Raw genomic sequence first — 14,466 nt, 5'->3', positions numbered from 1 at the left:
CGAGGGCGCATACTTTGAATAAAATATTTCTTATCATTCTCTTGAAATAAATGTGTTTTTTTCTTGAAAAAATACCGGTTTCATATGTATACACCTGGTACTTCCACAAAACTTCAAATTCACAAAACACATTGCCTAATAATTTAAGTTACTAGTACAAAAGAAAAATCCTACTGCTCTAAAACTTTGATTGCAGAATTATGACTGGTTTAGCTAATAAAATAAACTGGATATACTTATCGACATCCAGACTTTGTTAGATTTTGACCTAGTTCATAATGAGTGATAGTTAGCGGCCCAGTCGTTGAGGCTTCGTCGTTCGCTCGCTCCAAAAATTCTCTACTCAATCCTTTGTAAGACCTCGTTGTTCAATCTTCTTCGGGGCTTATCAGGACCACCGCCTTCTGACATGGCTTATCGCTCATCTCAAGTTTTATTGAGAAACCTGAATCTCGAGCAAAATTTTCTAAATGCTGTTACTATGGCATTGAGCATCAACATAAAGATAAACTCGGCAAGAAGATGTCGGAGGCTGAAACGAGGGCATGGAAAAAAAAGACTCAACTAGCATAACAAAGCCAAACTTGGGAACCAAGACAAAGCCACTTAAAACCGTCGACAAAGAAGTTGAATACTTAGGTCGATAAAGCAGGGCTCGCAACCACGGAGAGGGACGTCAAGAAAAAGGAACATGTTACCAAATCGAAAAGAAGGAGAAATTATGAAGTGCGTTTTCGAAGGGCTTTTAATAAACCTGGCTAAGGAAATAAGGAACAGGCGCGAGCTTAACCCGCACTGAAGTGAAAATTTTAAATCCCAATAAAAGGCGAAGGAAGAAGAGGTGATGGCTAGCCTACGTTAAGATTCGAGTAGAGCTTCGATTCTTAAAGACTATAAGAAGGTCAAAACGAATTGTAATTCATCAGTAATAAATGATAAAAAATATTCATGTAAGAAAGCATAATAAATATTAAGCAAAAAAACAGAAACCTCTTTCCTGACTTAAACGCTAACGCTAGATAAAAACGATAAAATATTGTTACGTAATAAGTTCTCATGGAAATATAAAAAATGGAAGTGAACTCTTATAAGTGACTTTTCAGATACAAATTATTCATAACAATAGTAGATTTGTTTTTACGGCAATATATTGAGTACAACTTTTATTCTATAGATGAAAGGAAACGATTCAGCAGAAAGAATCTTCTTGCATGAAAATTCCAAAAAAATTAATTTAGTAAGTGAATTGTTTACAGAATGACAGATGTTCTTCGATCACAGTATATTGTACAAAAATTGCAGTTTTATAGAAAAATAAATGCTTTTTGTACAAATAAGCACATTACTTTCAATTTATAGCGGTCTGTGTGGTTTATGACATTTTGTTTGCCAGACAAAGGTAGTTACAATAAAAAGACTAACAATTTTACTGTGCCTATTCCTTTATATAAACTCTTATATGTCAAGCTCTTTTAGAAAGCCATTTAAGATAATTACATACCCTGTTTTGTATCTTGTCTATGCACTATGGATGCGGGAGCTGACATAGTGCGCTTGTATGGCCACTTTGTACCAAAACTTGAGCTTAATGTCTTAAGAGAATTGTTGGCTCCTCCATCTGATTGCGAAAGAGCTACATGAGCTCTATTTAGTTTTCTCGCTAAAAGTTCACTGTTAAGATCCGTGTTCCTAAGATCTGAAAATTAATTATAATCGCTAGTTTTAATATTGACAATAACATAGAATAAGAACATATTAAAAATTACATATGCTGGAAACTAGAATTGTGCATTATTTCGGTTATGTTCTCCGGCGCAAATCCAGGGGCTCCGAAAGTAAACAGGTAGGGTCGCATGAATCTTTTCTGTTCGATTTGGACGAGTGACGTAACCTAATACAATTCACAGATAATATCGAATTGCGGAACGGTCAGAGGAACAAAGCAGGTAGTGCCTTCCCCCTCCATGCTATTATCTTCTTCATATTTCAACATTAGCTCTCGAACTGTCGACTAAAATTTCCTATAACACTTTACCCAGTCTACGATTGGCACCAAAATCTAGGAAATAAATTTTTCCATGGTGGCGTGTTTAAAAATGGTTGGTAAGTATGTGTTGCATACTAACTAATCCTAAAAGCAAGTGCTGCACAAGAGACACTAGTTGACATATGGGAAAGAAATCAGTTAAGATAGTTCGGGTACGTTGAGGGAATGAGATAAACGACTAGCGAAACAAGTCTATTAAGGTAAAGTCAATGGTAGCGTGACCAAATACATAAGCTTTCTTAGAACACTTCAGATTTATCTTCTAAAATTTGTTTAATCTTTAGATATATCTTGTAAGAATTAATTTTTCATGATATAATCTCCTGGTACAATTTTAAATCCAATGGAATTTGAAATTATTATTTAAAAACTTATAAACCAACTGATTATTTTTGAAAATGAGTCACATTTTTTTTCAATCTTGTTATTAAGAATTATTTTATAATATCATCTAAGAATTAATTTCTCGGAATACCAAATTATTTTAAAATTTCCAATCGCTTCAATTTTTTAATTATTTTTAAGACTCTTAAATCTTCTGATTATACTTAAAAATGAGTCGAACTTTTCCTGTATATTTTTCTGAACTATTGAAAACTTTAAAGAAGCTTCTTTAAAATATTTCAGATGTGTCAATTAAAAATTGTTTAATGTTTTAAAATATTCTTTAAGAATTATTTTTTGCTAGTAGAGCATATGTAATGCCTGGTATATTGATGACCACAACGACGATGACCAGCACTGAAGCTCAAAAGCGAGGAAGGGGCTCAGAGGGCACCCCGCCAGGGAAGGCAATCCTTTGAACAGGCACAAGGCGGCCCAGCAGCCGACGAACACGAAGTCGTTAGGGAATGAACTGACGGTCGCTCAGAGGACTGACCCTCTAACTTTGGTGTTAACGAATACGAGATACCCGGACTCGCTTCTCACCGCAGAGCAGCTAGAGCTTCTCAGGTAGGCTACTTGGAGGGCGCTCGAGAGAGTGTTCCCAGATCAACGGCCTAAATTCAGGACCCATTTTTGCAGGGGAGGGGTCTTTGTGTTTGTGACAGCGTACCCAGAGACCAAAGTTTGGCTACACAAGATTTTGGCCGAGATGGTTATGACTACAGAATGGTTCCGAGGCCTCAGGAAGAGGACGCAGCTGGAGAATTTAAACATCTCCTAGTTGTGCTAATTCCTGAGTCACAGGTGAGAGCCCTTGCGGCCCTCAATAACAGGCCCTTGTACCTTTATGGACAGGTCAACTTTAAAGTGGCCAGTCAGGGGCGGGAAAGGCCTATCGGTGAAAAGAAAGATCAGGATCAGACCTGAATGACTGCTCCCGGTCTAACCATTACCCCGATTGACCTGCATCATAGCAAAGGCGCCTATGAAGTTTTGCAGAGGGACATGGCTGTGAGGCACACAGGTATCTCACTAATCCAGACACCCTAGGTAGTTCCAGATACCATCAGGGGCTTAGGGGGGCGGCTGGTTTTTGTTACGGGGAACCTAAGGCAACTAATCCAATGGCATGCATAGTTTAGAAGTGAGTCAACGTTCTCCCGCTGCTTGCGCTATGTCCCAGAGACCTGATGGTGATATTCACGGACTTTAAAGGAATAGAAAGAATTGTGACGTGATCGGTTTACTTTCCATATGACAGCGATACTAATCCATCAGTGGAGGCACGTACACTGGTGGAATACTGTAAGGTAAGGGCTCTTTCTCTTCTGTTGGGGTGCGATGCTAACTTCCACCATACCCTGTGGGGTAGCACGGACATCTACTCAAGAGGTAAAGACCTATTGGAATACCTAATTACTACTGATTTAAATATTGTTAATACGGGGAACACCCCGACGTTTCGTAACTCGGTCAAGGAGGAAGTCATTGACATCACTTTCTGTGCCGGTAGTTTTACAGATAACATCAAGGAGTGGAGAGTCTCAGATGAACCCACTCTCTCAGATCACTCACTAAAAGAGTTCGTATTGAAATCCGCTGGACCCACCGGCCCTAAATGGATCAGAAATCCAGGAAGAATGGATTGGGGTCAGTATTCCACAGAACTACGAAGTGCACTCTCAAGGACAACCAGGTCAATTAGAGACGTGGATATCGTGGATGAAAGTAATTGTCGGTCTTCGAAAGTCCGAAAGGTTGCAGAGACACACTGGTGGAACGTAAAACTCGCAGAGCTTCGCAGGCAAACCAGAGAGAGGTTCAGACGTGCCAGTTCTGGCAAAACGAAGGAACTGTGGACTGTATTCACATCGATGTGATGAGTATAGGAGTGCAATACGCAAGGCAAAGCATGGAAGCTGGACAAACTTTTGCACTGATATCGAGAAAGGAGCAGAGGCAGCCAGACTTCAGCTTCACAAAGTCAGGAGATGGGAAGACGACACCTCTGAGGCAATCAAAGACGCCTGTAATCCAACTGGGCCCAAAACGATGGCTAGCCAACGAGATTGTGACTCAACTCACGATCAGGTGGGCCCTAAGGTCCTTCGGTCCTTACAAGTCACCCAGCCCGGATAGTATATATCCAGTCCTCTTACAGAGAGCTGAGCAACAACACGTCCATAGGGCTGGTCGTTCCACTGAGACGGCCCTGATCACTGCAGTTGACCTAATTGAACGACAACTGAAGCAGAAAGGTCTAGTAATTGGAACCTTAATGGACATCGAAGAAGCTTTTATCTACACCTCTGGAGACGTAATCAGGGCGACCATGATCGCACACGGGGTCCCTCTTTCAGTCGTGGAATGGACCTGCCACATGTTCGTCAAAAGGAATCTAACCACGACCAAGGGTGACACCACTTTATGTGGAACCGTTGACTTGAGATGTCCGCAGAATGGTGTTGCCCTTGCTGTGGTGCCTGGTAGTGGATGAATTGCTTCTTCTACTCATGAGTTAGGGGATCCCACGTCATTCGCTACGCCGACGATATACTTGTTCACCAGAAGGTACAAGTAGGGAACCATGGGTACATTGAAATTGAGGGCAAAAAACTCGAAATCAAAGGGCAAGCCAAATATGTAGGAGTCATCCCGTTTAAGAAGCTGTTAGGGACCGAGCACGTGGAAAACAAGTGCAAGAAGCTAGTATCGACTCTTTGGCTCTGTAGAAGAGGCATAGGGAAAAGCTGGCGCTTGAAACCGGAGACACTTATGTGGATCACACACCAATCTTATGCACTGTGTCGGCAGATCTCTGCAGCCGTTTTCCACGCACAATAGAACATGTGCATGGAAAAAAAACGAAAACCCTGGCGACACCACACCAATTCTCAGCGCTCTGGTTCGTCCGCCATTGTTCCGAGAAAATATCGACTCGCAGTAGGAGGATCCTTCAATTACCCACGATGTCATGCGCTGGCAGGAAGAGAGTGTCAAACTTCTCCGCCGACAAAACGGAGTTTTTCAAGATGCATCGACTGACCGACAAAGATTGGTGGCGTCAGAACGAATCCGGAGAGTCGAGACTGCTACTCCCAGTAGCTCTATGCACTAAGGTGATATAAGAGTATCAGCACGCCGCAATAGTCGGCTAAACCGGTACAGACTAGAAGATTTGTTAGATCCGCGAGAATTTTTACTGACCCGGAATGGGCCAGGAGAATCGCCGCTACGTATCTGGTTGCCACCTATACATCTGCTGTAAACCAGTACTGGGGCTGTAGCCTGGTGGGAAACGCTCGCGGCAGGCCCATAAAGCATGGGATACGGTCGCCGTAGACTTTATGGGATCGTATCCATGTACGAGCCAAGGCCATCGTTTTATATTGGTGGTAACAGACATTTTTACCCGCTGGGTAGAGGCCTTTCCCTCGCGGGCCTCCGACACACCTCGCGCCCGTATATCTCGCGCCCGTATATCTCGCGCCCGTATACGTCGCGCCCGCATACTGACAGCGCCCGTATATCGTCCATGGGCCAATCCCACCGAGAGACGAAACCAGGAGTTAAAAAAGGGACTCCGGCTACGTTTAATCCAGGGCAACCAGAAGAACAGGGACAAGCATTTTCCGGCTCTTCCAGATCCTAGAACACATGTCGGGTGAGTTTTATTGAATCTAGAGGCACGACAGTACACAAAAAGTGCACGGGAGTACGCTGGTACCAGCACCTACGCTTAAAAAGGCGGTACCATCGTTTACCCCACCTTGCCGCCACATCGGATAAACGAGAGGAGGAGATCGACCCAACCAGGCGTCGGAAGACAGCCAGGGTGCCGCTAGGAGGGCCCACCATGCCGACACATCAGGCGAAGAAGAGGAGGACAACGCCAATAATGCCAGGAGGCGTTACGGACTTCGGCCGCGCGCACCTCTTGCGTATCGTGACGCGCGAACTTACGCGCCTCGGAAGAAGCGCCAATAATTGTAACCGGACTGCCGAGACGCACCCTAGATTGCGCAAACATAGAGTATAGAATGGTTGCCGCAAGGTACCTTTTTAGATAGGTAGCAGGGCTGCTGAAATGCACTTTCACTACATTGTAAATATAGGTTAGGAATGCCTGCCGCAAGGCACCATTTTGGTTAGATAGCAGGGCTGTCTAAAGGCACCCTCACTACATTGTAAATATAGGTTAGGAATGGCTGTCGAGAGGCACCATTACAGTAGGCCCACAGCTGCCGGAACGCACTTCAAATATTTTCGAGTAGTATTAGCTTTAGGACGGACACGTTTAGGGGGGTAGCAAAGTCAAAGATTTCTCACAAGGGTAAGCAAACTCTATCCGGGTAGTGATGGAGTTATTGCATGACACTAGAACATAGTTCTGAACCTGAAATCAAGCATTCGGACTACGCGACCTCCACTCAAATATTCTTGAAAACGGACAATGTCAGTGAAGGTCCTACGTGACCAAATGTTGATTTCACGGATTATCCAAACGACGAGTTAGCTCACCCGAGTAAGTCATCGACCCTCCCTAGTGAATTTTAAATTTCCCCGGACTGGCTCCGACAGTTTGTCAACACGTGCGCCGGCCGTCTTTTAAACGAAATAAAATGACATGTATGTAACCGATTTCAAAGAAAAATTTGTTTGACAATATTGTGAATATTTGAGGTTTAAAAACTGATAAAATTATAACGTGACATTTAAAAAATGTTCCAAGTTTTTGTTTTGTGTGTGATATTGTTTAAACTAAAAAGAAAAAGGTAAATATTGGTATTATAAATCTATCTGTGTTACCTAACTATAAATATGTATATCAACAGTTTAAAAGAAAAACACTTACACAAAATATGTGGATAATTTTTTGACAACAAATTATCCGCATATTTCTTTAAAGTGTTTTTCTTTCAAACTATTGAGATAAATATTTATAGATAGGTAACACAGATAGATTTATAATAGAAATATTTACCATTTTCTTTTTAGTTTAAACAATATCACACACTAAAGAAAAACTTGGACAATTTTTGATATGTTACATTATCATTTTATAAATTTTCAAAATTAAAATATTCACAACATTGGCAACAATTTTTTTCCGTGAAATCGGTTACATGCATGTCATCATACTACCTTTAAAGGACAAACATGTAATTCAAGTTAAAGAATTTCCATCCAATGGAAACAATTTCAAATTAATAGATAATTTCAATTTTACATAGAACAGTATTAATATTAATATTCTATCAACTATTCCGCATTTTAAAGAAATGCAAGAAATTGGCAATTTTAGTGATTTCAATGTTTCGTGCGATTAATTCTTCTATATGCAATATCAGAATATTAATTCCGTGATTAATACTATTACACCAGATATATTTTATACTTACATTTTATTACACTATAATAGAATTAATATAATATATAATAAACTATGATTGTGCTGGAGTTGTATGCTTTTCAAGTTTAATTTATTTATTATACCGAAAAAATGTGAATAGCCTTTCAAAATTAGAAAATTTATTCATGAGAATCATTTGGAATAAGACAATTACAAATTACAAGTACTAACAAGAAAAACATTTTGTATTAACACTTTTTAAAATTTCTAGCAATTTCAAATCTTAAAAATCGAAGTCCCAAGTAGTCGTGAAAAAAGTATGATATAACCAAATTCCAGGAAGCTATAGTTTGTAATTATTTAATTTTAAATTATTTTCATTAACAAATTTTATAATTTCGATAGCCCGGAGGCTATTTAAACTTTTTTGGTTTAATAGATAAATCCAACATCAAAAGCTTAAAAACTCCAGCACAATCATTTACAGCTAATTAATATTAATATAGTTATAATATCAAAGAAAATAGTGATATAGAGGAGTAATATAAATATAGTAATATAAAGGAGTAATATAAAATCCAACATTTGATGTTCAGTGAACAATTCTAAGTGAGAAAATATGTAGCTTCGTTTTATTTGGAAATTTAGGAGAGCGAAAGAAAATTGTGAAAACTTGTAAAAGAATACAATGAAGACAATAAATTCTATTCTATTCTATATATAATTATAATATCACATACTTACAGATACTTAATTATATCATTTACTTTCATTATGTATAAATAATATACAGAATATAAAGTATACAATATAATGAACACAATATAGTATACAACAAAATATTAATCACAGTATTAATATTCCGATATTGCATATATATTTTTATTTTTAAATTGTGCGAAATATTCAAATATCATTAAATTCGCCAGTTTCTTTCATTTCTTTCAAATGCGGATCAATAATAGAAGACTTTTATAATATGATATAATACAATATAATTATAATATTAACATCACTAATATATATAATATATAACAATATAATATAATAATATATAATATTCTACACCTGAAAAATCATAATCTCGAAATCGAAGCATCAAAAACTGGTAACATACAAATACCAATATCTTCATTTTATGTGATTCAAAGCGGATCTAGATATCAACAGAGTTGCCGAAGTTTTCCGACTGGCAATCGTGCACCTTTGAGTTTTCAAATTCAGAAGAAGAAGAATAGGTTTCGCGCACAACCCAGTCATGTATATCGTCTCCTACTATATTCACACGGACATAGAGCTATGATATATTGGACAACGTCTCGTTTCAAATCTGGGATCACTGTCTCAGAGTTCAGTCCGTAATATGATTTCGAGAGAAGCAGAGTACCGCTCTGATCTCACTCTATCTAAATCCTTTGCCATAATAAACACCAGACCTAATTCTAAACCCAGTCTTCAATTCTTTAGAGCCTTCCCTTGTCCCCATTTCAGCCTCGCTCATGTGTTTTCATTTTTTCTCTTGTCGTGTTTTCGTTGCTTGCAGTTCGATTGTATCTTCACAGCGTCAGGTCTTCAAGTATCAAGTGATAATTATGAGTGTAGTGTCAACAGTTCATCGGGGAAGTGTGTTGTAACTTGCGGCTTCGATTGCGGTGCCAGGGCACGAAACATGACCCTTGATGACAGGGCGTGTACCTAGGACGGTCTGCTATATGCGCACTAGCCGCTGCCGGTCATAAAGAGAGGCAACGCGCCGCCTTCCTCCAACGGAACGAGAAGGCTATTAGGGCCGCCGCTCATCCTCATTATCACGTCATCGTCCAGGAGTCAGCAAAGCGTCCCAGGCCGCCGTTTCAGCGCCACCGCCACCTCTAGTTGCCCCTTACGTACCGCATGAGTCAGGATTATTCGTCGACGGGGCCTGGCAATTTCTTGACATCCGCCGTGGTGGACCAGGAACTCGTGATCCACGGCATCGCCGCGCCACCGCCACTCGTAGGGTACTCGCAACCCTGCGGTTGACGTCGATCTGTATAGAGGGACGATATACCACCCAACCACGTTTACTCAACCGCAGATATGGAGAAGCCGGGCAGTCCAGAAATTCTTTAGCCCATCTACGTCGACTGTGGAAATTCGCCGCTACGACCCTGGGCTTTGAGAGTGTCACCCTCATCGCCTCTGCCTTATCCCAGTGAATTTGTTGAATTTCAGGATCCTTTGGCCTACGAATAACCTTGCGTCGCCGAGGAAGGCTGGGCTACATCGCCGCCTTGCAAGAGCCCCGACCTAGCTATTGCACACCTCCTTACGTTAAACCACTTCTTTTTTATTATTCATTACTGTCAGTTTATATCTCGGGAACCGAACCGCCTGTCTGAGTCCTCGCACTGTCATCTTTCTCCACATGGACAGTCTCACCACTTGGCTGCGCTTCACAAATCAGGATATTAAAATAGTTCAGTTGCCCCCACCTACCAGCCAACGAAATTTACCGAAGGACATGCGTCAGTTAAATCGTTGGTTGGCCGAGAGAGAAAGTATCAAGACCGCCACTCCACCGACTAGTCCGAACTAGCCAAACCTTTAACTACACGATCTAATTCTTTCTTAATTGTTTATTTCGTTAAGCAAAGCGACTTTTCTCGGAGGCTTCAATTTTAATTTGTACATTTTCAATGGAAACAGATATGAATTGAGGATCTACAATCAGGTTTGACATGATTTGGCTTATGGCGACAATAACAACTTACTCGTTCACGAGTACGTGATGACAATCTTATTCTTGAAGGTCCTTGCCGTGTTGATTAATTTGAATAAAAATATTGATTACTGTTACTACTAGACGTGTGTAATTTGTCGGATCAAATATAGTATTTTCGATTAGACGTCGGTTCATTTTCGGATCGATTTATTCGATTCGATCGGCCCATCGCTCGAATGTCGAAAAACGAACTTCGACGAGCGCTGTCGTCGGTTCGAGTATCTCAATTCGATCGGCTAGTCGCTCGAATCTTCGAAACCAAACTCGACGCGTGCTATCGTCGGTTCGAATTTTTTGATTCGATCCGACCCTCGCTCGAATGTTGAAAACCGAAATTTGATGCGCATTGTCCTCGGTTCGAATTTCCCAATTTGATCGGCCCGTAGCTCGAATGTCCAAAACCGAACTTCGACGCGTACTATCGTCGGTTCGAATTTTTCTATTCGAGCCGACCCTCGCTCGAATGTTGAAAACTGTAATTCGACGCCCACTGTAGAAAATCGGAATGTCGAACATCGGACATTCGGTCCGTGTTACGGTGAATCAGTGATTCACTTTTTCACATACTTTCTTTCAATTAGGTGAGCATAGTCCATCAATAAACCGAAAGCAATCGGTAGTTTCCATTAATAAATTAATCAACTATAAACATATGAAAACAGATTAAAGAATTTTAAGACATAAGTTTCTTTTAATGAAAAACGTTTTCAATTAAAAAAAAATGAATGCGTATAAAAAATAAAGAATTTTCGAATTTTTAATAAATATTCTCCAAATTCTTGTACATATTATTTTCACAAGTGTCAAACCTAATAAAATAAACGTTTCAGCGATGAATAATTATTATTTCCTTTATGCACGCAGAGAAAAAGTTGTCTTGAAACAGAAACATCGTTCTCGTGACGGTTTTGTTTCGAACTACGTGATAATCGCATTTAAACAAACGGAGTTGTTTGGCTGCAAGATTCTGTGAATCTTGTCACAAAAGAATCATATTTTCTGCAAAAGACTCTTTTTTGTCACCAACGAAAATCCTCTCTAGCTTAAATATACCAGGAACTTTTATTTGTATCAAAAAGCATTCTTTCGACTCAAGACAAAATTTCTCTGAGTGTACTTATTTATAATTCTGTATTCTTGTACTATGCGAGCTTATAACGTTTTCCCGATTTTAGTGGTCTAAATAACAGATTAAAATGCATATATGCTTTTTAAAGTACTATCAAATATAATAAACAATAATTATAATTAAAAATAAATATTAATATATCTAAATCAGCCTGAATGCAATTTTAATATTTGACGGCAACTTGTATAATTTAGATTATTTATCCTTTTTATAGTTATTCGGGAAAAAATTTTGAATATATTGAAAGTTTTTCAATGTTAAATTTGCATGAAAATTCTTAAATTTTGCTGATTTAGAAGATCAAAAGCTGATACCTTTTAATTCTAAATGTAAGAATGTGAAAAATTGTTAATATAAGCTATCAAAATTACATGATATCTCATCGTGAAACTGAACATATCCATAATTTTTAATTGTAGATTTTCAAATATAATAACTCTTCAATTTCAAGGATTTTAAATTTCTACAATTTTATAGAGTTGCAATTGAAAATGGTTTTATCAAATAAATGTTAAATTTTTAATTATTCAATTTTCAAGATATACATTTGAAAGGTATGGAAGTTTGAACATTTTTTTTAATCGTTCAATTTTGAATGCTTAAACTTAATAATGATTCAATTTTAACCATTTTTAAGGTATTAAATCTAATATTCATTAACTTTATATGTTCATTAAAAAAAATTTAATTTTTAACATAAAATCTTCCATCTTTTATGTTAAAAATGAACAATGATATAATTTTGAGTGATTTTACATTCTCATCATAAAGAGAAAGTATTAGTTTTATGTGAAATTAGACTTGGTCGGTTTTCATTGAATCTTCACGCTTAAAGACCCCCTGTGTCAGAAAAAACAATTTCTATAAAGGCGTCTGTCTGTCTGTCGGTGTAGTAGTAGTGGTGGTTTGAAGACACGATAAGTTTCGACTATATAATCAAATTAGACTAATCTTTCATAAACGTTTTTTTAATGTAAAAGGAAACGACAAGCTTGTTTTATTCAGCTATTTTCGATCAAAATTCAAAAAGTTAAAGAATTTCCAAAATTTTTGAAAAAAATTAATTTTTATATTTTCACATTATGTGTACAGCTGTTTGTAATGCTCGGAAAGGCAGCCAATTTATCTCCGGGAATTTCTTTGATAACAAGAAAATGATCGGAGTTACAACATTTGCAAAATTTGCACAAGAAACGAAAATTAAAATTTTAAGCGAAACAGCGCACGATATAAGGAGAGCCCAGAGAATAAAAATGATACGTTTGTAAAGCTGGACAAGATCAAATTGACTAATTGCGCAGTACTGCACTAGCACTGGTAGCGTCGGCCCAATACTTACCGACAGTACTGGCAAAGTTCTGGCAGATCATTGAGATAATAACTATGTTCGGTAGTGGCTTTGACAACTGCGCCAATGATGTCAGACAGTACTGGCAGTCTGTGCTGGCGCAGTACTGCACATGAAGATTAGACAGAGTTAAGCCGATACTTATTTAAACTCATAACAAGAAGAGGCTTTAAACTGTCAGTCATCTGTCAAGATGATTTTGTTGTGCGTTATTTGGGTCAAATAGATGGTTGATAAGCAAGTAAATTACAATAATAATTACCTTATCATTCATTTCCTCCCATTTACCAGTGAGTATCAGTGTCTTGAAATAAAAATTATACTTTGCGTAGTCGTGACTACTAAGTCGTGCCCATCTGCATCGCAATTGATGCCTGGGCTCGTTTGAAGAAATATCCTCTAGATTTTCTGCATTTAACGAAGTGAAGTTAGCTGGTGGTTGAAGTGAAAATACCGAATTGTATATGTAGATGGTCATGAACATTTCTATAAATCCCGGCGTTTTAGTTTAAATATCGAAGGTCATAACTTACCTAAGATTTTCAAGTTGCATAAGGAAGTTAAAATTTGATTCATAGTGACTATTAGGCCCTATTAAATGAAAGAAAGTTGAAAAGTAGGTAAGTATCATTCCAATTAGTTTCTTATTAACAATTATTTACTCAAATATTGCAAAGCGAATAATGGCTTGGAAAGGTGTTTAGGTAGCTGACAGCGCGGTTCAGCACTCCACAACTCTCAACATGAGCCAATATTCATGCTTTAAATGATATATTCCTCTAGATGCACAGAAAAGCGCTGGTGTTAAATTTTTTGCAACTGAAATTTCATTGGTCTTCCAATGAGCATTTGAGAGAATGTTAAGTCTCAAATGTATTCCTCTTATTGTATGTTCACATCTGGGCAGGCTGCCAACAAGAGCTTAGTGGTTGCTTCAAAGTCGACAGATATTAACAATATCGCTTCTTTTATTTAGATGGCATTTGAGGAACCAGAGTTTAGGGAGTTTTGAGAAGAAATTATCAAAGTAATAAAGGCCCACTCTCCTGCGGTTGCTATCACTTTTTAAGTCAGCGCTAGAAATCTCATTTAGATTACACAGCCACACAAAAAGTGTGCGGATCTGGTAACAAGACACACGTATTTCTATGAATTTTGGGGCGCTGAATTCAAATTCGGTATCAAAAATCACACATCACGTCATGGTTAAGCCATAACCTCGAAAAATGACGAAAAATCATGCACTGAGGCAAATAAATTTCAAAATAATGCCAGTGATGTAAATTTTCACTTCAAACACATGTCGACAACTGTGAAGGATCAACCCTTGTCTGATATCAACTTACAGTCTGTCAAGTTAAAGCGTGGGTGGCTTTACTCGCAGTCGGTAAGGTGTATCGACATGATTTTGGTGTCAAAATATTAAGAAGAGCTCCCT

The 14,466-nt window shown here is 38.4% G+C and overlaps 1 protein-coding gene across 1 annotated transcript in view; it reads right to left on the bottom strand.

The window, feature by feature from the left end:
- The window catches only part of LOC117172902 (protein unc-79 homolog), a 1,455,529-nt gene that overhangs the window by 345,626 nt on the left and 1,095,437 nt on the right, over window positions 1–14,466 (bottom strand). The window contains exon 23 of the mRNA XM_033361197.1: window positions 1,502–1,696. Within this exon, the coding sequence (XP_033217088.1) occupies window positions 1,502–1,696 (195 nt within the window). The remainder of the gene's footprint in view (window positions 1–1,501; window positions 1,697–14,466) is intronic.

Source organism: Belonocnema kinseyi, chromosome 5, assembly GCF_010883055.1.
Source record: "Belonocnema kinseyi isolate 2016_QV_RU_SX_M_011 chromosome 5, B_treatae_v1, whole genome shotgun sequence".
NCBI classification, from domain to species: Eukaryota; Metazoa; Arthropoda; class Insecta; order Hymenoptera; family Cynipidae; genus Belonocnema; species Belonocnema kinseyi.
The sequence above is the reverse complement of the archived record's forward strand: the minus strand, read 5'-3'. Positions and strand labels throughout refer to the sequence as shown.